General features: G+C 39.6%; 1 protein-coding gene across 3 annotated transcripts in view; it reads left to right on the top strand.

The window, feature by feature from the left end:
* ADGRF5 (adhesion G protein-coupled receptor F5) overlaps window positions 1–22,697 on the top strand; it is a 151,498-nt gene that overhangs the window by 65,704 nt on the left and 63,097 nt on the right. For all 3 annotated transcript variants that reach the window (XM_072642374.1, XM_072642373.1, XM_072642375.1), the window contains exon 2: window positions 10,582–10,708. In XM_072642374.1, the coding sequence (XP_072498475.1) occupies window positions 10,604–10,708 (105 nt within the window). In that variant the 5' untranslated portion in view covers window positions 10,582–10,603. The remainder of the gene's footprint in view (window positions 1–10,581; window positions 10,709–22,697) is intronic.

Below are 22,697 nucleotides of genomic sequence, written 5' to 3'. Positions count from 1 at the left end.
TGTGTTCAAATCCAGCTGCAGACACTTACTAGCCATGTGACTCTAGACAAGTCACTCAACTTCTCTACATCCTTTCACCTATAAAATGAAGATATTATTATAACCTACCTCCCAAGGTTGTTGTGAGGATCAAAAGAGGTATTTGTGAAGCACTATGAAGATCTTAAAGTGCTACATAATATTATTGTTACAATGATGATGAGGTGACGATGATGATGCACTCACTATGTGTCAGATTCTGTGTTAAGTGCTGGGGATGAAAATTCAAGCAAGCAAGCCTTGCCCTCCTCTGAAGCAGATTCCATTTTAAAGGGAGAGGACCATAGGTCAGTGGATGTTGGAAAGGGGCACTCATGGTCAGAAGACCACTGGGAAGTAATATGAAGGCAAGACAAGGCAAGAGCTAGGGTGTCAGAGTCTAAGGACCCAAAGGAGGAATTAAGGTTCAGCAGAGAGAGAAAAATGACAGCCTGAAAGCAACAGTCATGGTCAAGCCTATGAACCTTTTCTCAGAATCTTTTCTTCAAATTCATAACTGAAGGATTTGCTGAATTTCTGTTAGCGAGCAGTGAAATTAAAGATGTCCTTTTTTCCTAATCAAATTGACAGAAGCCTCTGAAATCTGTCCATATTCCACTAGGCTAAGAATCCTGTGGCATAGAAGATAAAAAGTTGGCCTTGGAGCAGGAAGACCTAGGTACTGACTCTGACCCATACTGATTATATTGCCATAGGCAAGTTGGTGTCCTAGGCAATTCACTAAATTACTCAAACTGGGGAATGGGAACAGGGAGTTGGGCAGCTAGCTGGTGCAGTGGAAAGAATGTAGGACCTGGAGTCAGGAAAACCTGAGTTCAAATGTAGCCTCAAACACTTACATGCTTTGTGATCCTGGACAAGTCACTTAACCTTGTTTGCCTCAGTTTTCTTATCTGTAAAATGAGCAGGAGAAGGAAATGGTAAACCACTCCAGTATCTTTGCTAAGAAAAACTCAAAACTGGGTCAGGAAGAGCCTGACTGGACTGAAACAACTGAACAACAGCAAAGAGAGAGTTGACCTTTCCATATTCAAGAAAATGACAGCCACAAGCCATATCAAATATTTACAAGTACTTTAAGGTTTAGAATAGGTTATAACTACACTGTGAGATAGGTACCACCTTTACTATGTCCATTTTACAGATAAGGTAACTGAGAAACGGAGAGGACACAGATCCTGCCCCTAGTTTGACAGTTACTAAGTAGAACAGCAGCCTTTGATTCCTATGCCTTCCAACTCCATTTTGTTGCATCGTTTCAGAGATGGCCACCTTTTAGTGTTTTGATATTTTCTTCTTCAGCTTACTGTACAAATTGAGAAACAGAGGCAAACAGGGTTAAATGACTTGCCCAGGGTTACACAGACAGTACATGTCAGAGTAGGGAAAGGCTTTGTGCAGAATGAGAGAATTCTAGCCCACTTGTCTCCTTGGAATCTTCTCTTCTTCTCACCCATATTCTCAGACCATTGCTCTTCAAGTCCTCTACTCTAGAACCAACTCTTATTCTCAGTTGACATTAATCTATTCCAACACATTAACTGATAAGTAGGAGTAGATATTGTATCAGACGTTGGGTACACAGTGCCATAATAGGTTCCTATTGATTGACTGACCCCTTCCCAAGGGATAATTGCATTTTAAAAGAGAAATTCTTGAAGGCTAAAAAGCCATCGTGCCCCAGAGGAAAGCTGGGAGAATGACAAGGAGTCAATTAATACTCCAGATATATTTTTCTCCCTGATCCATGGCTCATAGATTGAGTACTAGATAGGAACTCAGGAGCGATTCTCTGTAACCCCCTCTTTTTTATGGACGAGTCCCAGGGAAAGAAAGGGATTTCCTCCATAAGGAAGTTAGGAAATAAGTGGCAGAAGTGATTGAAAAGTAATTATTCTACATGATTCAAAGGTCTTTCCATTGTATCTTGATGTACTTTCTGCAGCATGACTGGAATAAATCTTGTCTCCCATGTAAATTGCTTTGAAGAATGAGCATGGATGAATATTGATGCAGGACTTCTATTATTTTCTATTCTATTATTTTGGGGAAATGATCAGCCCTTTGTTTTTATACCTCTGCCAGATACATACCCATTTCTATATATACAAAGCATTAGGGTGACAGTGGATAGAATCAGGATTACCCTCCAGAAATATTTATTATCTAGATGTCTCAGGGCAAGTTGTTTAATCTCTGTTAGCCTCAGTTTCTTCATCTGTAAAATAAACGTAACAATAGGCAGCTACTTCAAAGGGTTATTGTGAGGATCAAATGAGGTAATATTTATAAAGCGCTTAGTAGGGTGCCTGATACATAGCAGGTACTTTAGTGAATGCATCTCTTCTTCAATCCCCTCTGTTTCTCAGGAATCTTAGATTCATAGGTCTAAACCTGGAAGGGATCTGGGAGAGCATCAAATCCAACTTCCTTATTTGACAAATGCAGAAACTGAGAACCGTGGAGGTTAAGGGGTTTGACCAAGATCACACCTCAATCAGCAGAAGTGGTATTTGAATCTAGGCCCTCCAACTTGGGAACCTAGACTTTTTCCACATACTACAATGATGACACACCATCCATATCCGTGCTTGAGAATGACTTTTCAAGGCCTATCCCCAAGTAAATATAGCACTTTCTGTACCTTGAGTGACAGGGTAAATATGGGTATCATTATTGAATGGCTCAAGGAACAATAATATTTATCATCAAAATGTGGTGAGACTGTGAGCATTCCTGCTCATTCCTTGCTTGTGATGTCAATATATTCTCCACCTTCCTCTCCTTCCCTTCTTAATTCCCAGACAGGAAAATGAAATCAGAGAAGATAAGGAAATTACTCAAAGGCACAGACAGACAAGCTCTTGAACCAAGTATGAGAAATCTTATTTCGCTCCTCTGTCTGAGGAGTCATTGGTACTTTGAGGCTGCTATGGCTCAGGGTCACCATTTTCCTGTTTATAAAATGGCTAAGGGCTGAAAATTTCAGAAGATAATTGTCTCTGAAAAGATCCTTGCCTTTGATAACAATGTGTCCTGTTGATCTGAAAAACAGAGTAGTGGGACCACAGTGATTTCACCATAATTGACCCCATTTCATTCAACAGATATGTCCTGAGAGCCTTTTATGCTCAGAATCAGAAAAAAAGCAGTAACTAGGACTGGGTGATGGGCTTTGCCAAAATCCGAAGGGCACAAAAATCTAAAACAATGATTTTAAAGAGTGAGTGATGTTTACTATATTACATTTATATTTTGTAGAAACTTTCAGAACTATAGAAACTAGCTAGCATCAGCAATTACTTAAAATAGGAAATACCAGATATTATATTTCTGACCCTCCACCTTCACTCTGGTTGTCATTTAGTAGGGCAGAAGTCTCCTGAGAAGTAGCTTTGTAGTTTCCCTTACCCTTAAATCAGTGTTCTTTCTTCACAATGGGTCCAATGTTGCATGTCTTTCCCCTCACAATGTGGTGCCCCAGAATCTCGCCCATGATATGATGCCAGTATTAGGGTCTCCTCCTACAGTTGATTTGAAGGCATGGACATCATTTTGTGCTACTTGCCTCAGGTACTGAAGTTGCTGATTATGGATCTGGGGTTGGAGAAAGTCACAGTTAGAAAGGGCAGCTAGGTGGCACAGTGGATAGAGTGCCAGACCTGGAGTCAGGAAGACATCTTCCTTTTTTTAAATTATTTTATTTGTTTTCAGTGTTCTACAATCACTTCCATATATCTTAGATTTTTTTCTTCTCTCTCACCCTCCTTTTCCCCTTCCTCCCTGAGACAGTATACAATTTTATATAGGTTCTACACATACATTCCTATTAAATACATTTTCACCTTAGTCATGTTGCACAGAAGAATTAAAATGAACAAGAGAAATCATTAAACAAAACAATATATAATACAAAAGAAAATGGTCTTCTTCATTCTGCAATCGAATTCCATACTTCTTTCTCTGGATGTGGAAGGCATTTTGCCTCAAGAGGCCACTGGGAATTTTTTAAGTCCTTGCATTGCAATGAAGTATTAAGTCTACCAGAAAAATTCCTTGCACACTGTGGTTGTTGCTGTGTACAAAGTTCTCCTGGTTCTGCTCCTTTCACTCAGCATCAGTTCATGTAAGTCTTTCCAGGCCTCTCTGAAGTCTTCCCCTTCATCATTTCTTATAGCCCAATAGTATTCCATTACATTCATATACCACAATTAATTCAGCCATTCCCCAGTTGATGGGCATCCCCTTGATTTCCAGTTTTTGGCCACCACAAAGAGAGCTGCTATAAATATTTTTGTGCGTGTGGGATCCTTTCTCATTTTTATGATCTCTTGGGGATACAGTCCTAGAAGCGGTATTGCTGGATCAAAGCATATGCACATTTTTGTAGCCCTTTGGGCATAGTTCCAAATTGCTCCCCAGAATGTTTGGATCAGCTCACAGCTCCACCAACAATGGTTTAGGAAGACATCTTCCTAAGCTCAAATATGACCTCAGATACTTACTAGCTGTGTGACCCTGGGCAAGTCACTTCACCTTGTTTGCCTTAGTTTCCACATCAGTATAATGACCTGGAAAAGGAAATGGTAAACCCCTTCAGTATCTCTGCCAAGAAAACCCCAAATAGGGTCATGAAGAGTTGCACATGACAGAAAAAAAAGACTAAATTTAAAACAGTTAGAAGGGACCTCAAAGTGTAGTCCAGCATAGACCTGGAATGGAATCTTCTCAATAACATTCATAATAAATGGTCATTTAGTTTGAAGACCTCCAGCAAGGGAAGTTCACTCCCCATTCCATTCTTGGAGAGCTGTCTTTGTTAGGATCCTATTCTTTACATTAAGCTACAACTCTGAAATTATGCTTTAAGACTCTGTGTTAAGAACTAAGGGGGCCCTCATAAAAATAAGACTTAGTGTGATGTCAATGCCCCAAGGCATTAGGCACCTAGGTGAATAGAGTGTTGGGCCTAAAGACAAATCCAACCTCAGACACAGTTGGCCATGTGACTCTGGGCAAGTCATTTGACCTCTGTTTTCTTCAGTTACCTCAACTTTAAAATGAGAATACCACCTACCTGGTAAGATTGTTGTGAAGATCAAATGAGATAATATTTGTAAAATGTTTAGAAGAGTGCTTGGCATATAATAGATGCTTAATAAATGCTTATTCCTTTACTTTTTTCACTCTATGACCCAAGGGTTATATTTCATTTCCTAAAGAGAGTATACACCTTTCTTATGAATGAGGCAGTGAATCCAGTTACGGGAGTCCAGTGAAGTCAATCAGGCAGTTCTTAGGCCAAATCTAAGGCTCCATTCAGATTGTGCCTTACTATTTAGCTTTGTCTTTAGATAACACCAATACCCAAACTCTGAAACGATACAACCACATAACTGTGAATGAAGGAAGACAAGCTTTTCCCAGGGCCTAGGGGCTGGCTACACGCACACACAAGTGAAGCTGAGCTAGCTCTTGTTCAATTGTTTCAGTCATATACAACTCTTCATGACCCCATCTGGGCTTTTCTTGGCTGGGATACTAGAGTGATTGGCTACTTCCTTCTCCAGCTCATTTTACAGATGAGGAAAATGAGGCAAACAGCATTAAATTACTTGCCCAGAATCATACAGACAGTCAGTGTCTGAGGGCGGATTTGAATTTTGAAAGATGAGTCTTCCTGACTCCAGTAAGCACTCTATCCACTTTACCACCTAGCTGGCCAATTACCAGCACACCCTCTCTCTAAGCAAGCATTGCATGATTACTTCTCTAGTACATGTTAGAAGGATTTCTTGTTCATGTATTGAGTGGACTGAATGGAATATGAGGTCTCATTCAGTTCTAAGAGTTTATGATTCTATAAAAATCACCAAATATGTGCTGACTCCTATACTTACCACCTGGTCCCATGCTCTCCCCATACAACTCTTTCTTTAAGCCAACAGATAGTTTCCCTGACTCCAATTCTCCTCCCCCCACCCCCCACTTAAATAATTTCCTTGTTATACTCCTGATGTGAGGGAAAGCTGCCATGAGACATCTCTGGCCAACAACTTCACCTGTGATCTTTCTTCTCCTATTCTATTCCTCTCTGATGACATAGGAAAAGTAAAGCCTCTATTAGCTAGGATTCTCAAAGAAGAGGAAATACTAGTTAGTTGGGAGTTTGTGGTGAACTGAAATTGATGCAGTAGAAAGAGTACTGACCTTGGGGTCAAAAGATCTAGGCTTGAATTCTGACTCTACTACTTACTAAGAAGCTACTTGATTTCTTTGGGTCTTAGTTTGCTCCTCTGTGAAGCAGGAATAATAATGTTTACATTAATGATATCACCTAGTGTTGGGAGAAGATCAAAGGAGATAATAAGTGTGAAAGGGCTTCATACCCATGAAGTGCTATCTAAATGTTAGTTCTCAGTTTTTGAATTAGAAATACTTTTAGTTTTAACTCTTGGTGCTAAAAATGAAAAGCTAAAATAATCTTTTCACTTTCTTGCCTATGTAAATATAATACCCTGAACATGATGGAATCATTGTTTGATGAATGAGGATTTTAAATGACACTGGACTCATAATTCTGAAGTCATTTATCATGGCAGGCTGATAGAGAGGAATTAGAGAAGTCACCCTGGGGACTGACTAGTTTGGCTGAAACATCAAACCTATTGGCCAAGCACAACATAGATGTGGAAGAATTTGCTTAACACAGAAGCTATATTTATCCAAGAATTTTTATGGGCAGTTCCTGAGAAAGATGACATGAAAGTTTATGGTTTCAGAATTTTGAGTTATCCTAAACACATGAGATTTTTTTCTACTCATATACCTCTTTGGAAGAATTCTGTACGTGTGTACTCACTCTCTTTAACAGATACTGAGTTGCATTAGTGACAGAGTGTAACCCAAGGTTATAATTCATCTTTTGGCTATTAAATCCATGTGGATTGTAGTGTAGTTATTATTCTTGCATTTGTTTGATCTGTACACACCTGTAATATTATTATTAATTCTTTTGCCTTATTTCTAAGTAAATGGTAATGTTTAAAAGTTAAATGTGTCATCATTGTGAATAACTGGTTTGTATAAATGGAAGCACATTGGTGGGGGCTTGAGAACTAACAACATGGTGAGTAGGAAGAGTGATATTCCCTCATAACAGAGTTATTCAGAGAATCCTGATAACCACTCAGTGGTGATCCTTCTCTAAGAACCTAGTCTTGCCACTTGAGAGGTAGGGCAAAGTTACAGAGTCAACTCAGAGACTGAGTAGGTATGAGTACTGACCAGTAATGAGTAGTCTAAAAGATGACTGAGAGAAACATATGTCTCTACAGTGTAGCTGGCCATTCCATGCACTTGTTATACAAAGTAGGAATTAAACAAGTTTATTTATTGATACATTAATATTTTCAGAGAAATTTATGAATTCTTATTGTCTATTTGATTCTCTACCTATAGTATTTCCATTTATAGTTGTACCAAAAACTCAAGTCTCACTCCACTTCCTCATCCCTCCTCCCCTCAGAAAACCATTCCTTATACTTTACTGAGAAAACAGAAGCCACTAACCTTTTCTCTCTTCCATCCCCAAATCCCCTTGATATTATCCCCATTCTCCTTCCTCTGCTCTGGTCCAGGGGAGAGAACCTACATCCTCAAGGCCACATGTGACCTTCTAGGGTCTCAAGTGTGGCCCTTTGACTGAATGCAAACTTCACAGAACTTGGACTCACTCAGGATATGGTACCCAAGAACTTAGAAGGCCACACTTGTCCTTGAGGCTTTAGGTTCTCTACCCCTGCTCTAGTCTTTGAAGAAATTATGGCCTTTTTCCTCAATAAAGCCAATCCCCCTACTTGCATCTCAGTCCCTTCCTCTCCCTTCTCCTCTTGCAGCTTGCCCCCATAATTTTCCCTCTTCTCTAATTTCCAATCCTTCACTAACATTTCATTTCTAGCTACATACAAATGGATCTAAGTTTTCACAATCTTTAAAAAATGCTCACTTGATCCCATTATTCTTTTAAACTGCCATCTTCTATCTTTTTCCCTTTAAATAACCAAACCAGCATGGTAAAGTAGCAAGAATCCTAGGTCTAGAATCAAGTGACCTATGTTCACATTTCAACTCTGTCACTCATTAATTGTGTTACCTTCAGCATTTAATTTAACTGCTCTATGCCTTAGCTTCCTTATCTATAAAATGAGAGCGTTGGGCTTGTAACCTATTAAAGCAGTTTCGAAATCTCTCTATCTACACAGTGTGAACCCTTAGAAAAAAAAGCTTTTTTGCTCCTTGCCTCCCTCCACTTTTTCTCTCCTCCCCATAATATCCTAGTCTTTTGACCTCCTCATTTAACTGAAACAGCTCTTTCTAGAGTTAGCAGTGATCTCTTCTTTGGCAAATGTAATGGTCTTTTCTCAGTCCCCACCACGATTAGACTCACAGTAACATTTGTTATTGTTACCTTTGACTTTGATGTTTGCTGTTGCTACCTTCAGCTCTTGAATTCTTTTTCCCCTCTGGCCTTCTTGACCAGCGGTGAGGAACCTGTGACCTTGAGGCCTCAAGGATGCAGGTTTCCCACCCCTGTTCTTGACTCTACTTCTTTTTGATTATGTTTTTGTGGTTGTTCATCCTTTTTTCTTGAAGAGGACCAATGACATTGTGAGGGTGATGTCTTGACTTGTCCATGGATTGGGTTTAAGTGAGGCAGAGTTGCACAAGGTCATCAGCTTCACTCTCTCCTCCAGAGTCATCAAAGTTCAGTAGCAAGATAAAGGTCAAGATGACTGGCAATGGCCCAGGATGAAGTGAGTGACTGACATCTCATTTTCAGTCTTCTTTGCTAGGTTATCATCTGTATCCCACCCTCCAGCTGTGGATGTACTACAAGGCTCTGTGGTTGTCCCTCTTTGCCCCTCTTTCTGTAATCTCTCCTTTGATGACCTCATAAGCGTTCAACTGTCATGTTTACAGAGATGACGTGCGATTTTATTTACTGGGTCCTCATCTCTTTCATGAGCTCCATGTCACCAACTGCCTATTGGACATTTAAAACTGGCTACCTAGAAACTATCTTAAACTCAACATGTCCATAACAGTACTCATTTTCTATCCTCAAAATACCCACCCTTCTTCCAGACTTCCTTATTTCTGTCAAAGGCACAAGGTAATCAATGTACATGTTTAGATGTACATATATTTTATTTCCCCGGACAAAACAAAAGCTCATTAGAACTCAGAAGAGATTGTTTCATTTCTGTGTTCATATTCCCAGCACCTGGCACAGTGTCTGGTATATATAGTAAGAGTTTAATAGAAGCTTATTGATTGATTGATTGATTGACTGGCCTAATGAAAGAATTCTGAGAGTTTTAGAAATCCATACTGAGCATTATTGTTGTTGTTTAGTTATTTTTCGGTCATGTCTGACTCTCCGTGACCCCTCTGGGGTTTTCTTGGCAAGGATATTGGAGTCGTTTGCTATTTCCTTCTCCAGTTCATTTTACAAAAGAGAAAACTGAGGCAAACAGGGTTAAGTGATTTACCCAGGGTCACACAGCTAGTGTCTGAGGCCCGATTTAAATTTGTCTTCCTGACTCCAGGCCTGGCATTCTATCCACTATGCCACATAGCTGCCCCAATACTGAGCATTAGGAGGTATGAAAAGTTGGGGGTGAGGTCAGCTTGTCCCTGTGCTCAAGTCTTTCCTTGGTGATAAATCAGGAGTTTAGGATGGTTCACCACTCTGTCAAGCTGGGTCTCATTTCAGTTCTGCAGATTGACTTGTCATGATACCAACTTGAAGGATTAAAAAAAAATTAAATTATTACCCTAACCTCCTGATTCATTCCCAGGCAACATCATCCTGAAGGACTCATGGGGAAAGAAAATTGATCTCTAACAAAGAAGCAAACACGATGTTGCCATTTTTTAGATGCAATGGAAATTAATCTGGCCACAAATATCTGTTCCCTCCATCAAGCATTGCAAAGAGTTTCCAAAAATCATGAGGCTGTCAAAAAAAAGACTTGGTCAGTTTCCAAAATTGCCCTAATATTAATGACTTTCAGTGTGGAATTGTGGAAGGAATTCTGGATTTGAGGTTAAAGAGTCTGTTTCAGTCCCATGCTGCTTGATCATTGTGCATTGAGTGCATTGTGTGGCATTGAGCAAGTCACTTTCTCACCATGGGCCTCAGTTCTTCATGAGTCAAACAAGGTGCTTGAGCTAAATTTTCTCTAAGGACTCTTCCATCTCTAAATCTACCTATGACTGTGTCCTGTCCTCCTCTTCCCCTGCTTCCTGTTCCATTCCAAATGGTCTACTTTTCTCTCTCTCACCAGATGAATTTACCCAGTCTAGGAGCCTGCAGAGATATGATTTTATTTGAGGTTTCTCTTTTTTCCATTCCACTTGAAGAAATCCTTCACCATTGTTGCTTTTAAAATAGGATTTATTAATTTTTTCCATGCTATAAATAAGTAGCAAGTTTATCAATGTATTGTTCTACAAATCATGTTATTCTTATTTCAGGCCATACAACAAACCTGAAGACATGAATTCCCCAGGGAAATCAGTTTTCTGTTTTGTGTTCCTGATTGTGACCTACTCTTCTCAAGCTACGCTGAACTTGAATCTTGAATCCATTGCCCATTCTTTGGTGAGTAAACCTAACCCTAGTCCTTGCCCTCCTTTGTTTTTGCCTGTTTTTTTTTTTCTGGGAACTTCATGTATTATAAATAACAAGTTTCAAAGGTACCAAGGGGGCATCGGGAGGGTAGAGTTTGTTGCTCTTAGGAGGGAGATAAGGAGAATGTGATATAAGCACATTAGATGGGATATTGTTAGGAGTGTTTTAATATCAACAATAACCAAAAATAGAACACATTCAATGTACTGGGTAAAGTGGTCACTATAAACTTAACTCACCAAGAGTAAAAAGAAAACAGAACTTAGTGCCCCATCAAAGGACAAATTATTACAGGCGCCTACTCTGTACTATTAAGGGCGTGGACACAGGAGGTACTTCTGAAGCTCTAAGCAATTATTAGCACCTCACATGAGGACCCTATATTTGTACAGTTCATGCTGGGGATCTTGGCATCTCTAAAGAAGGTGCTAAGTCATAACCTGTTAGAATTACAAAGAAACTTAGCAATCAGTTGTTCAGAGTTTTAACAAACATTGGTTCATCCATCCCAATATATTAGCTGTCTGCAAAATGGAGTGCAGAATCAGCTATTTTACTTCTAAAGGTCCTGGCTCTTTAAAACCTACAATCTTTCAATTAGATATAAGCTCCTTGAGACTAAGGACTGCTTTTTATTGTTCTCTTTGCACCTTCAACTCCATCATAAGGCCTTTCAAATCAATCAGTATTGGATAAATGGTGGGATACTGTTAGACGTGTTTTTAGTATTTGATAAATTTGAGTCAGTCAGATATTGGACTCATCCAGCACTTCTTAATGCAGATTAAATTGAATGGGATGGAATCAAATCAAATTGAATAAAACTGAATTTAAACTTGTTTCAAAATCACAATTCAACGTATGAAGTGGCCTTTTAGTTCAGATTATGCTGGGGCAGGGATAGGGATGTCTCCCAGAAGGCATCCAATGAGGAGGAACCTGTTATCAATCAATCAAACAATATTTATTAAAGACCTACTATGTGCCAGGCCCTGTGCTGAGCACTACCTCCTGAGATAACTCATTCCCCTTTAATACAGTTCTGATTGTTACTTCCTCTGTGATGTCTCACCTTATGTCAACAATCAGCTTTGATCTCTCCATCCTTTGGTAAATCTCTCATGCCCCTCACTGAGAACCCTCCTATGCCCTCATCTCATAACCACTTCATTGATAGCTCTCTGTGCATGGCTCTCATCTTCCAAGGAGACAATAAGCTTCTTGAGGGCAGGGACTGTGTTCATTTTCCATCTTGACCCTTAAAGTGGCAAGCCTGGTGCCTTATGTAAATTAGTGTCACAACAATAGTCTGTTGAATAGAAATAAAAGTGCTCCTTTTCCCTCTGCCCCTAACCTGCTTTCCCCACACTTATTTCAGTTGCTGCTCCCTAAGCCACCAGGAGTCACTGTACTGAGACATCTATGTTATAGGGCCAGTTCTTGAGCTCAAATTGTTTGTCTCCTAATCTAATGCTCTTTCCAATGCTTTCCCTACTCATTGGAAAATTAAATAGAAATATCTGCCTATAAGACACATATCCAAAAACTCTTGAGGAAAAGATATAAGATTTAGACTTGTGTAGAAAATTTGATGATTCTAGAACAGGAGTAGAGAACTTGAGGCCTCAGTTTCCCCATCCCTGTTCTAGAATAAAAAGTTGGTTATTTTAATTATGGAATGGAATTTTAGAGCTTGAAATGTTAGCTATATCCTTAGTTTATAGAGCTGCTGACTGAGAGGCAGCCCAAGTTAGTGATTAGAGAGCTAACCTTAGAGGCTGGAAAACGTAATAAGGAACTAAGGCCAGAAGTGTTGAATGACCTGCCTGAGGTCACACATAGCAAATGAAAGAACTGGGATTTGAATCCACTTCTTGTATCTTCAAGGCATTTACATTCTAGATACATCATATGGGGATGGATTGTAAAATCAGATATAGTGTGACATCTATAGGGGTGTGAGTCATGAGAGACAATCTGATAATAGCTGTCATTTAAGATTTGAAAGTGCTTTGTTTCATTTGATAACCATAGCCACCTTTTGAGGTAAATGACTTGCCCAGGGTCACACAGCTAGCAAGTTTCTGAGGCAGGATTTGAAGTCAGATGTTCCTGACATAAAGTCTAGCACTTTAACCACTATGTTAACTAACATCAGCCTGAGATAATGTGTCCCTCTTAAAACTGGCCTAAGACTTTCACGTTACAGGACATCCATTTATTGTGGTTGTTAGGGTTCTGCTCTGGAATAACTTTCAGGCTAAAATAATGTTTTTATGATCGCATCATCTGCAAAATTTTCACATGGCCTTCTTGGGTCAGTTGGATAAACAATGGTAACCTTGATATATAGTTTATAAATGAGCATCATGTCTTTTTTCAGGGTTTCCTATTTGAAATACAGACCTATTGTGAATTACTTTTCCCCTAAAATCTGTGGAACCAATGATTGTGCTATGATTCAGCATCATTAATGTACTTACGATCAAAGTTCTTAGAAGTTGATGTCTTATGTTGACTGTAAATTAAAAATAATGTCTTAGTCATAAACCATTAGAGCTGCTTGAAAGTCATCTAGTCCCAACTCCTCCCCTTCCCCTTGCTAATTATACAAGGGGAAATGAAATGCAGGGAAGGGTGCAGTGACCAAGGTCATTTAGCAAATAAATGGCAAAGTGGTGACTTGAACCCTACTTTCTAGACTCTGAGTCTCGGGGTACTTTCTAGCATTCCATACTTGGGTTAAATCTTTGAAATGTATTTTCAAAGGGCTATAGAATGAGGAATAATGCTACATAATTACATAATGCTACAAGGATTTATTATGTATCTACTATGTGCTAAGTACCATGCTGGATCCAGAAGATACTGAAACACAACCTAACACATCCTAAAACTCACGGTTTTGATTGTCAATTGTTGTTTGTCCTTCGCTCTCAAAGAGGACCAGGACATCAGGGAGGTCATGCCATGACTTGCAAGTGATTTGGATTTGAGTGAGGGAGGACTGTGCAAAGTCACTAGCCTCACTTTCTCCTGCAGAGCAACCTGGGTCCAGTGGCCTGATACACATCAGGACAACTGGAGATGTCTCAGATACAATGGAAGACCTTGGCTTTTTAAAATTAAGGTCTTTAGCAGGTCTCAGTTTGATAGAAGCAACACGCATTCAGTGATTAAGGCTAGGTTAAAAAAAAATGAGGTAAAGAATGGTCTCTTTAACCTAGTCCCGGGTGTTAATACCAAGGACTCTCAATCCATCTATGCCCATTCTGTGTAACTCTTGTCCATAATCTCCCCTAAATTTGTCATAGAGACTCAAACCAACATTCTGAAAGTCTTTCTCAATATCTTCTGATATCACAAGCATACCAGTGAAACAGTCAAGCTATTTACCTGTTTATCAGTGAAGTATTTACAAAAGGAATATTTAATTTAAAAGATGTAACCACAAATATACAAATTTACTCCTCTAACTCATAGGAGGAATAACCCTTCTTCTTCCCTGTACCTCCTATGTCCCTGGGGAGGAGAAAGAGATTTAAGTTCATAGTTTAGCTCAGTTCTCATAGAACACAGTACTAGTCCCAAGTCCAAAACCCCCTCAATTTCAAGTCCCAGGCTCTCTGGCTGTTCAGAGTTTCTATGCTGGGCCTTCCTAAATGTATCATCTTGCCATGGCTTGAACTCCTGGTCCCATGGCAATCATCTCTAGCACCTGCAAGTAAGGACAAGCAACCCAGAGCAGAAACAAACACCTCCAAACCCATTTTTAGAGGGAATGGGGAAACTTCCTTCTATTCTTGCTGGTGAAATTCATGACACTCATGTCCATGACCACTGAGCACAGCAGAAAGATGATAGAAAACAGCATGGCCAAAAAGAAGAGTGAACAGTTCAGTCGTGCCAGTTTTAAAGACGCTAATCAATGGCGGCTACCCCCACATAGGTGATAGAGGACACAGTGTACTCCATGTCTAAACTGGGCATACTTAAAAAGCTCCTCAGGGGCACCCCCATGAAAGAAACAAGCATGCTGAGAAACCCTGGCTACACACATTATCCCTCATTCATCACACATTGCCTGCTTTTTCTTCACTCATTCACTTTCCCTAAGTATGTTCTTTACACAAGTGTTTCTTCAAAGTTCCTTATCTGTTGGTCTGTTTTTTCAGTTGTTTTTCAATCATGCCTGACTTTTGGTAACCCCATTTGGAGTTTCCTTGGCAAAGATACTAGAGTGGTTGCCACTTCCTTCTCCAGTTCATTTTACAGATGAGGAAACTGAGGCAAAAAGGGTTAAGTGCCTTGCTCAGGATCACACAACTAGTTAGTGTCTGAGTCCGGATTTGAACTCAGAAAGATGAGTCTTCCTGATTCTAGGCATGGCACTCTATCTACTGTCCCACCTAATTGGCCTTTATTCCTTGCAAACTTCAATCTATTCTTATATACAATATACTTCTCCATTGCCATTCTCAAATCCACAGAGACTGGAATATTTCACTTTTCATGACCAAACAATAACATGGGTAAAAGAATAGTATGAAAACATGGGCTTTTGTTTACAGGAGGCATTAAAGGAGCTTTGCAGTTTCTCAAAGGCAATCCAACCTGCTTTCCTCCTGTTTAATTCTAGGCCCAATTTGACAAAATGAAAAACAGACCCTGTACTCAAAGAATTTATAGTTTAATGAAAATCTACATTACACAGTGCCTAAATCCTGGAACTTAGGCCAATAATATTACCTTTGAGGTAAAGCTGTAGGTCAAATTCTTAAGTAAAAAGTTACTTAAAATATTTGAAGCATTTCTCCCTAAGCAACAACAAAAACCAACCGAATGACTTTACAAATATTATTTTTTTCTTCCTTTTAGTAACCCTGGATCTGAACAAGGTCATTAGTGTTTCATCTACTTTTTAAATGTGTAAACAAAGTTATGGAAAGCCTCAGTGACTCACCTTGTCAGTTACCTATACAGGCAGAAATAGAATTCTTGAATCTCAAAATGGTGCTTTCCCCACAAGACTACTTCCTTTCCCAAGCCAGGAAAAAAGGACAAGCTCAATAAGTAACACAAGTACTTTCTTGCTCAGGAACCTACTCAGCATGGATTTTGGAATTTCTGTGACCTGTGTTCTAAGTCCAGGCATTTTGTCAACCAGAGAATATGACTTCATTGAAATCCCTCAATCTCTCTAAATCTTATTATGCTACCTTAATGTGTAAGTGATTTTTAAAACGCTTACTATTTTTAGAGTTATTGTACGGATAAATTAGAATATGGATGGAAGACACTATATAGAGAACAATATTCCCATACTAATGTTCCCATTGTCTTTATGTTCTCACAAAAGGCAGGTATGGCTAAGCAGCTACTTAGTAGTACACTATCTAAGTAAACAACCAGCCAATCAGCCAGCTACCTTGTAATACAATATCTGTGCAAGCCACCGGGGGGGGGGGGGGGGGGGGGGGGGGGGGGGGGGCTTTCCATGGTCTGGGTTATAAACTCATTTAACTGCCTGAGGTCAGGACCTCAGCTTTTCCGCTTTCAGTTCCACTCTGGATTCCTATCTAGTGAAAGGGTATGATTAATTCCCATCAATAATTAATAATTCATCAAATTGTTCTGATCCCCATTCCAAGAAGATTTTCATCTTGTTTTAGAACTTTACATGACTTCCAAAGAGTTACTTGCTCATATAAGTATAGATGTGTATATTTACTGAAGCAAAATTGAACTCAGCAAACTGTTGTTTTTTAAAAAGTATCAAGAAGGCAGTGTAGTTCTGCAAGATTCCCCCACTCTCTTCTAGGACATGCTGCATTGCTCTGTTGCTTCCACTGGGAAGGGGTAGAGGAGAAATTCTAAGTATTCATTGAAGATCACAGCCCAACTGGAAGGAGAATTCAACCCACTGCCCTCAGCTCTCATAAGGACTGCTTTCTACTCCTAACTGCCAACCTGATGGATATCTAAGCCAAGTGCCTCAGGGAACATAGATGCAATATCTTTCTCTGACTTTCTTTAAGGGATCTCAAAGTGGTTCCTTGAGTAAACCAAACTCAAACATATGCACTGAGTTCCGTGCTCAGTGCCTTCATGGGCTAGTCAACTTTCTACTTTATCATCAGTCTGCAAGGGTGACCACCTTCGGAATGCATGCTGCTAGTTGGAACCCCTGGAAGGGCAAGACACAAAGTCCCTGAGATCTAGGAAGATTGTCCTACTAGGTTGAATGATATAAAGCATTTTCACCATCTTTTTAAAAAGTCTCTCTATCCCAGGAAATCTTGTATGATCTTTTTCCTTCCATTTACTCTAACTCCCTAAGGCTACTCATTTCCACATTTTCCATCTTTTTATAGCTTCCAGATGTGGGTGATCAAGCAAGAAACAATTTATCAGCATTAACTATGTGCCCATCAATAAACTAGCATTGGGGATAAAAAGTAAGGTAAAAATAGTTTCTGTCCTCAAGGAATTGAAATACATAGGGAAGAGGGCAGCTAGGTGGTCTGGTGGGTAGAGCACTGGGCTTGGAATCTAGAAGGCATCTTCATGAGTTCAAATCTGGTCTCAGACATTTCCTAACTGTATGACCCTAAGCAAATCATTTAACCCTGTTTGCCTCAGTTTCCTCATCTGTAAAATCAGCTGGAGAAAAAAAATGCAAACCATTCCAGTATCTTTGCCAAGAAAATCCCAACTAGGATCATAAAGAGTCAGATAAAACTGAACAACAAAAAGGCAAAAGTGTCATGTGAGTTACTATATCTGGAAATGTAAGTGATGTACAAATGCAAAATAAAGAGACATTTAGAATCTCACAAACACCTACGTTTTTGAATTAAGTAAAAGTGGGCTGTCTTGTGGAACCAGCCCTACTTAGTATCCATTTCTGTTAGTGCCTATGCTTTTTTAGAATATTTCTTCTTTGCAGGAGCACCATCCCAAGGCCTTTCATTGCACTCTGAAAGGAAATATCTATCCTTAACTGTTGATTATCAAAGCCTCCTCATGAGATCTCTAGCATAGTAGGCACCATGCAAAATGGTGAAATGTTTGTTTTTGACCTTTTTCCCTTCTTGCTCAATACCCAACATTCCTACTTGGGTGTTTTTGCCATCCTGTCTATATGCCACTCTCGTCCAAATGTACTTTTTCCTGCTCTCAAGGTGATCTATCATCTATAATCATTTCTCTCTGACCCATCATGCTACTCTCTGTCCAAAGTCTCCACAGGAAGAACTTCCCTTCTTAGTAGTATATAAGGTCCTTGAGGACATTGCTTCAGTTCCTAACACAGTTTCTGGCACACAGTAGAACTTGGTGGGAAAAGCCTTGGAGGATGTGAGTTCAAATTCTGCTTCTCTAATTTACTACTTGTGTGAACTTGGTCAAATCATTTTACCTTTCTGAGATTTAGTTTTCTCACTCTTAAAATGATAGGATTGAGCTAGACATGCTTTAAGGTCCCTTAAGATCTAAACCTTTGATCCTACCAACTGAAGCAAATTTTCCTGGCCCGCTTACTATTTTATTCCCTGAATTCTGATTTAATTTCTCTTTGTATTTCTTTCTCTGGGGATCCAGCTCTCTCTGTACCTTTTGCCATGGCAATTAACTAATGTGATCAACTAACAAAGATTTTGGCTCCCAGAATTAGAATAACTCAACATGAAATGGGCTAGTCCCAGGTAGTAGTTAGCTCACTGTTACTGGAGCTATCCAGGTCATTGTAAAAAGGAGAGGGGGGAAGAGAGGAAGAGAACAAGCATTTATAAAGTCTATGCCAGGCACTATGCTCTGCCCTTTATAGACGTATTGCATCATTTAATACTCATAGAAAATTCTAGGATGTAGGTGCTATTATGAGCCGCATTTTACAGTTGAAGAAACTGAGACAGACAGCAGTTTCAACTTGTTTAGGATCACATAGATAGTATATATCTGGGGCTGGATTTGAACTCATGTCTTCCTGATTCCAACCATAGTGCTCTATCCAATGTACTACTTTGCTTTGGGCAGGGATTGGAATAGACCACCTATATAGTACCTTTCTGATTCTTAAGAACCTATGATTCTTGTCTGTAAATCAGCTAGGAATGTTCTTCTAGAACCAGTTATCCAACAGAGATGTTTATAGATGAATAAAAAATGAATTTCAAATCAGATGGAACAGGTGCTACCATAGCAGGTGGGGGGATAGAGAAGAAGGATATTTGGGGGGTAGATAGGGTTTGTTGCTATAACCCACTGAAATCACACATTTGAGGATGTCACTGTTCTGATCCCTCCATTTCAGGGGTGGAACTAAGGGACTTTTCTCCATACTTTCACTGCTTTTGTCCCCCTACCATTTGTAGAAGCCATAATGTCCAATAGGTGGGACATTTCCAGGAATTGAAGACCTTGTCTCTTCCAGCTGATACTCTGCCATCAGGAAATCCCCACCCCTAAGCTGGACATTGTCACTTGAGATATTCATCTAGTCCGATCTACATGAGACATGTGAAGGGAAACCTAGACTGGAGGCACTACTTTATTGGCTGCACTCCATGCACCAAACAGTATTATGAGCTCACCAGCAAGGAATGGTGTGTCCCTGTAAATTCTGTTCAAAAACACCAGGCACAAGTTCTTGTTGTACCCCACCAGAAGAATAAGCATCCCGATTCCCAGAATACTGTACTGACACCCCATGTTCTCTAAGGCTACCAGGAGCAGTGCTAAGTGCATCATGGCAGGCCATTCTTAACCATTTGTACTGAGAATAATTACCAGCCCCATACCAACTCCCATTTCTTTTATCAAATGCCCATGAGGTTCCATCTGACTCCCTGTGTTCCCAGTACAATCAAAGCATTTACTTTTTGTCAACAGTATTTTGTGTTATAAATGTTGGTTTCACATTTATGATCTCCTGCTGCTAAGGAGACTGAGGTTGGATTTCTTGAGCTCCAGTGTTCTAAGATGCAGTAGGGATAAGCTGAATAAGTGTGTGCACTCATTTTCACATTACTATAGTGAGTTCTTGGGAACAGGGGGTCTAAGAAGAACCTGCCCACATTAAAAAGACAGTGGGCTAAAGTTTTCACTCCAATCCCCACTGGGATCAGGTTCAAGAGTGAGCATTGCACTTCCAGACTGGGTGAGATAGTAGATTGTTAATTTTGATTCTATTTTAGTAAACATGCAGAGTTGTATGTGAATGAGTAATCCTTTTGAAGTCCTAAGTTAGGGAAGAGATTAAAACCTTATGGGACTGGGGGCAAGAGTCATTCAAATAATTATGAATTATTGATGCAATTTAATCACATCCTTAAGGTCTGGGAACCCATAGGATAAAGTTTCAGATAGGAACCCAGAGTGGTATCAAGACTGGGAAGAGCTGAGAACACTTGGTAGGAAAGAGATCCTGTCCATTCTTGACAGCTTGCTTCATAAAGTACCATCTTATGGCTTCCATAGAAAATGGAATCTTAGAATTTGAATCTAAGTCCAACTCATTTACAAAATGGATCCTCTTTATTGGTTGGTTGGTTGATTGCTGTCCTTTGTGATCAAAGAGGAGCAAAACAACATCACTATGTTGGAGTTGAGGTATAGTGTGTCCAACCGTGACTGATCAGACCAACATGAGCTCAGAAGGCTCTGCCACAAGTCAGGTACAAATAGTTCATATGAGCATTTGAAGTACTGATTACTCTAAATTTGTGCATGTCACATATCTTTTGAATGACTTCAAGTCTGCTTTGGTCATAGAGCACAGTACTTCCATTGATGAAGGCACATCACTAGGGGTGGTCCTGTGCCAGAGTGTAATCAATTCCTGGAGAATATCCCTGTAGTGCTTCTTCTGACCTCTGCATGAGGGCTTGCCTTGTTTGAGTTGTCCTTAAAATAGTTTTTTAGGCAAACAAACTTTTGGCATTCAAACAACATGACCAGCCAGTAAGAGTTGTGCTATCTTCAGTAGAGTTTGAAGGCTTGGCAGTTTAGCTTGAGAAAGGAACTCAGTGTCCAGTACCTTATCTTGCCAGGTGATGTTCAGCATCTTTCTAAGACAATTCAAATGGAAGTGATTTAATTTCCTGGCATGCTGTTAGTAGATTGTTCAGGTTTCCCAGGCATACAGCTTGAAGTCAGCACAATACCTTCAGTTTAGTAGGCAGTCTAATACTTCTTCTCTCCCACATTTTCTTTGGAGACTCCCAAATGCTGAACACTAGCTCTGACAGTATATGCATCGAATCTCATCATCTATGTGTCCTTCTCTCGAAAGTATACTGCCAAGTTAAATGAACTTATCCATAGGGTTCAGAATTTCTCCATTTGCTGTATCTGATGGTTCTACATATGGATGGTGTGGTGCTGCCTAGTGGAGAACCTCGGTTTTCTTAGTATTCATTGTTAGATCAAAACGAGCTCAAGTGGAAAAAAATTGATCCATACTTTGTTGCATCTCAGCCTGAGAGGCTGACAACAAATAGTCATCCATCCTCTGTGCTTAAATCCCTCCAAAGGTAGGGGCAAGGGAAACAATCCATTACCTCCCGAGGCAGCCCACATTCTATTTCTGAATAGTTCTAAGGTTTAGGAAGTTAGAGCTATACAAAATGGAATGGGTTGTTTCTAAATCTTATGGGTTCCCACTTTGTCTAACTCTTCTCTTGGTTCTTAAGTAAAGGCAATGTTCCTGCATATCAACTCATAATCCTTTAAATAGTGTACTACCAAGTAGTAGGCACTGGAGATAAAAAGACAAGAAGAAAACTACCTGGCTTCAATGAGTTTATATTCTATGGAGGTAGGGGATAGGGAATACAAGTAAAGAGGTAAGTATGTACATATATATATATATATACACACACACACACACACACATATACACACATATGTGTGTATGTATGTATGCATGTGTATGTGTATATATGTATATGCTTTGTATGTGTGTGTGTATATATATATATATATATATATATATATATATATATCTACATAATCATTTGAGAAGGAAAAAAATGCTAACAAGCAGGAAGATCTGGGAAAGTTTTCTGTAGGAGGGGACACATAGGCGGAACCTTGACAGACAGAAACTGGAACTGAGGAATGGAGGACTTTACAGGAGTGAAGAGTAGCCTGTGTAAAAACTTGGGGGCAAGAGGTAAATTGTAAAGTAAGGAGAGTAGCAAATAGGTCAGTTTGTCTGAAATGTAGAGTGTATGAAAGAGGATTGAAATTATAATATAATATAATATAATAAATGTAATATAATATAATATAATGTAACATAATGTAATTATATATACATATCTACACATACACACATATGTATGTATATATATTATATACATATATACATGTGTGTATGTGTGTATGTGTGTGTGTGTATATATTGTATTGTTGTGTTTGCCCTCCATTTTCAAAGAGGACCATGACATCAGGGAAATGATGACATGACTTGCAGTTGACTTTGATTTGAGTGAGAGAGGGCTGTGCAAGGTCACCAGCCTCACTTCTCCTCCAGAGCCATCTGATATTCATCAGGATGACTGGAGATGACTCCAGGATGCAAAGGGAGACCCTGACCTTTTTAGCCTAAGGCCTTTTCAGGTACTCACTTAGAGTGAGGTAATGCCCATTCAGTGAATAAGCTTCTTTAAGAAGTAATCAAGGTATGGCCTCTTTAATTAGAAAAAATGTCAAGTTGGGAGGGCAAGACCGTCAGGGTTGCTTTTCCAAAGAGAAACAGTTACCACTGATATTCACTGTGAGCCAGGACGGCCCAAAAAATAGCCATTAAGTGGAAATTGGGCAGGGACCTATGATGGTCTAATCTATGGGCTTCAGAGAGAGAGAGAGGGAGATATAAACAAAGTTGGAAAAAAAGAAAGAAAGAAGGAAGGAAGGAAGGAAGGAAGGAAGGAAGGAAGGAAGGAAGGAAGGA

This window comes from Notamacropus eugenii, chromosome 2 (genome assembly GCF_028372415.1).
Source record: "Notamacropus eugenii isolate mMacEug1 chromosome 2, mMacEug1.pri_v2, whole genome shotgun sequence".
NCBI lineage: Eukaryota > Metazoa > Chordata > Mammalia > Diprotodontia > Macropodidae > Notamacropus > Notamacropus eugenii.
The sequence above is the reverse complement of the archived record's forward strand: the minus strand, read 5'-3'. Positions and strand labels throughout refer to the sequence as shown.